At 42.3% G+C, this 3,464-nt stretch overlaps 1 protein-coding gene across 7 annotated transcripts in view; it reads right to left on the bottom strand.

Annotated features, from left to right (window-relative positions):
• Positions 1-2,829, bottom strand: part of LOC113116927 (homeobox protein Meis2) — a 69,908-nt gene extending 67,079 nt beyond the window's left edge. For 5 of the 7 annotated variants that reach the window (XM_026285227.1, XM_026285225.1, XM_026285228.1 and 2 more), the window contains exons 1-5: positions 2,215-2,226; positions 1,703-1,923; positions 1,050-1,191; positions 727-777; positions 320-370 (exon numbers count right to left, since the gene is read on the bottom strand). In XM_026285227.1, coding sequence (XP_026141012.1) covers positions 320-370; positions 727-777; positions 1,050-1,191; positions 1,703-1,923; positions 2,215-2,226 — 477 coding nt within the window. The other 2 variants (XM_026285224.1, XM_026285226.1) reach the window with 2 other exon arrangements.
• Positions 2,830-3,464: the final 635 nt, after the last annotated feature.

The raw sequence follows: 3,464 nt of genomic DNA, 5'->3' as shown, positions 1-3,464 counted from the left end.
AACATCACTATAATGTGTCCGACAAAATATTTAATTATGTGAAATAAATAAGATTTTTTATATTTATGTCAAAAATGTGGAATTAAATTAAATAACATGGTTTAAATATCAAATTCTATTCGGAGAACTACTTTTCGCAGATTACACACACACATATATTATTATTATTATTATTATTATTACACCGAGTAATGCAAAATCTGAATTATTCATTAACAAATTTAACCAAAATAAGAATAAATTCCAAAACTGGTGACGAGAAGAAAATCCATCCAAATTATTTCTAAACTTAAATCAAAACAAATCAATGAAAGATTACCTTTTCTAGCTCCAAAAGATGAAACCGTAATACTTGTATGGCTTGTATCATCTGTAAAGAGAAACGGACGTCATTAGCTGTGTCTTCTTTGTAATTTAATGTCAATATTCGTTGCATTATATTTTGCATTGAATAAAAACCTCCTATTCCAGTGGGGATTTTTTTAAATTATAAAATAAGAAATAATTTAGTAATGTGTTTGAAAAATAAAAAACGATTATTTTAATATGTAAAAATTGCAGGTGAAGTGATTGGCCTGCTTGAAGTGTTGAAGGGGGTTGAAATTGAAGGCACAGCCCTGTCACCCATCAGAACCGCTAGTATTTACTTTCACTATCTCCAGATCCAATGCACACACACAAAAAGGCTCGAAAAGATAGAACATTTCAGAGAAGTAAAAATCTTACCAAATTATCCAATTCTGGATTCGAAGAAAATAAAGGTTTTTCTGCGCGGACCTAAAAAAAAAAACAGAATGAGAGTTAATAGCAATCGATGAAGATATGTGCAGTCGCTAATTCAATAAAAAAAGCATTGAAATTGCAATCGTCGCTAATCTGGTTAAAGTAGAAAAGAGTGGCTTCATGCAGCTACTTACAACATCCAAGAGCATTCGTGGGAATATAATTAGCGGTCTTAAATGAAAAAGGATCGGCTATTTTTGTCTTTGTTTGAATGCTTTAAATGCGTCTGGGACGCTCGAGGTGTTAGAGTGAGGCTCGTGAGTGACCTGTTTGGCGAAGACAGCGATGTCCTCGTTGAAGGAGTCTGAGGAGCACACATCTCCCCCAGCGACCCCGGGCTCGCGAGGAGTGCATGTGGCCAGCTCACACTTCTCAAAGACCAGAGCCAGCAGAGGAAACAGAGGATGACTGCAGGGACAACAACAGCACGATAACCTTCAGATCAACTGGAGAACTAAACGAGCCCCGAAACAGAGCAGAAATTCCACAGAGCCTAACAGTTCAGAAACGACTTAGAAATCAAATGCATTTTACACTCGACGAGAATCCGGATTCCTAACTTTGTTTTGGCCTGCAGTGATTTGGAACTCAAAAGGAATTAAAGCAGCAATCTCCTGTTTATCCTGAAATTAGTTTAAGTCTGAGATTGAACGCCAATTTGTCAAAGCCAATAAAAATAAGTAATAATAATAATAATAATAATAATAATAATAATAATAATAATAATAATAATAATAATAAAAATAATAGCACATAAATCAATGCATATCCAATATAATAAAAAAACAAAAAATAAAAATACCAACTACTTAGAGTTCCAGGAAAAGAAAAAAGAAAAAAAAAGAAAAGAAAAACTATTAACGGGAAAGAGAAGCCTGACTAAAGGAGTTCTCGGGGCCGGTATGAGTTTGGAGCTCACCCGTAAATTTGATCTTTATCCCTCTTTAACACGTCGTTGACAGCCGAGCCCATGCTGGTGGGCATGACATTGGGATGGGGGGCATGTGTGCCGTAGTGCTGGCTGGCGTGGAGCGGCGGTCCGTGGTTCAGATGATGGACCTGCGGCAGCGGCCGAGGCGCGTGAGGATCCCCGTACATACCGACCCCGTCCATGCCGCCGTAATGAGCCAACTCATCGTACTGCAAGAGAAGCAGAGAGTCAGCACAAAGAGCACAGAAACAAAAGGCAAGCCTGCAGAGAAAAGTCGGCTTTAGCGAAAGGGCAAAGAGAAGAAAAAGTCTGGCGCGGATCTAAAGTTTGTTGTATATTTGCGCGTAATTACCAAAAACATGTTGTGAAGTTGCGCTTCCCGAAGCGAGCAAAGCGTCGCGCGCGCGGCGAGTATTCCCAGCCAAGTGCGTCAGACTGAAGGAGAGGCCTGTGATAGATAGTGTATCAGTGGAGGTGAGTGCTGGAGATTTTAAACCTACCCTTTGCGCCATCAGCCTGCGCTCCAATAAACCTCGGGCTCTGTGTCGTAGATTGAATCTCCCAGTCCGCTCACAAACTCACGCGCTGCAAAAGATCCCCTTTTCGAGCAAACTTGGCGAATTCCTCCTATTCTCCAGTACTACGGCTGAGAACGAGCGCAGGCATCAGGAAGAGTTTTCCAATTATTCTTCTTTTCCTCTTTGCCCCCCCCAGAAAAGAAAGAGAAAAAAAGTCGAGCCCCAAACTGAAGGTTACAGCCGGCCCATCAACAACCTGCGTGCAACCAAACTGTCGCGTCTCATGGCTTTTTGCCACTCCAGCTGTCAATCAAAGCCCAAGGTTGTCAAGGTAATGAATGAATGATGGTTGGTGATGATGTTCAAGAGAAGATGAATCTTTTTAGCCCCGTTTTCATCCCACAAGTCCCTCTCTCCTTTATGCCTCCGGTCCGCTTTCTTGTTTTATTACTACATTAAAAAAAAAAAAAAAAGAAAAAAAAAAAGGAAAGAAAAAGGACACTCGGAGAGTCTGTGGAAAGCGCGTCGGTCTCCGGCGCGGTCTGAGATGAGATGAGTGAGTGTCAGTGAGTGTTGGCAGGTCGGCCGCTCGCTCGCTTATAGAACGCAGAGAGTTGAGCTGCGCGCATCGGCGGGAGAATGAAATGACGGAAGCCGGAAGTGGCGCTGAGCACAGCCAGTCCTGCGCGAGGCGAGCGTCCAGTGCGCGAGGGGGGAGCCACGCAACTCCGCGCACCGCGGATCCCACTCTCATGCGTTGAGAACTAAGAGGCGTCGCGGCGCGTCGGGCACGCGTCCAAACGTTAAAACTGCGCTTTTAGTATCTTTATTGGGCGAAGAAAAATCATTCCAGCCCGACTTTGCTTAATGCAGGACTGATACAACCGCTATCGAGTGTCACGTCCCTTTTTTCTGATCTTTTTCTTGTGCAACAAGGTAAAAAAATGAATACTCAGTCGAGGCCCCTTAGAATAAAGTGAACTTCTCCACACACGACAAGACAAAAAGCGAGGTTTATGTTTGGAAACTGTCTTTAGTCCAATAGCATTTGAAGATTGAAATGTGAGCCGTGCATCGCGCGCTCAATTATCAAAGAGCCTCGAGATCATCAATCATTAGGAAGGCCTGAAGTTTCAGAGGAGGAGCAATGATATTGATTGTGCTACAGATGGCCCCTAATACCACAAACAGACCCTTAAAACACTGCTCCTCATCAATGATCAGAGCCTGCA

Source organism: Carassius auratus, chromosome 17 (genome assembly GCF_003368295.1).
Source record: "Carassius auratus strain Wakin chromosome 17, ASM336829v1, whole genome shotgun sequence".
Taxonomy (NCBI): Eukaryota; Metazoa; Chordata; class Actinopteri; order Cypriniformes; family Cyprinidae; genus Carassius; species Carassius auratus.
Note: the sequence above shows the minus strand (reverse complement) of the source record. Positions and strands in the feature narration are given on the sequence as shown.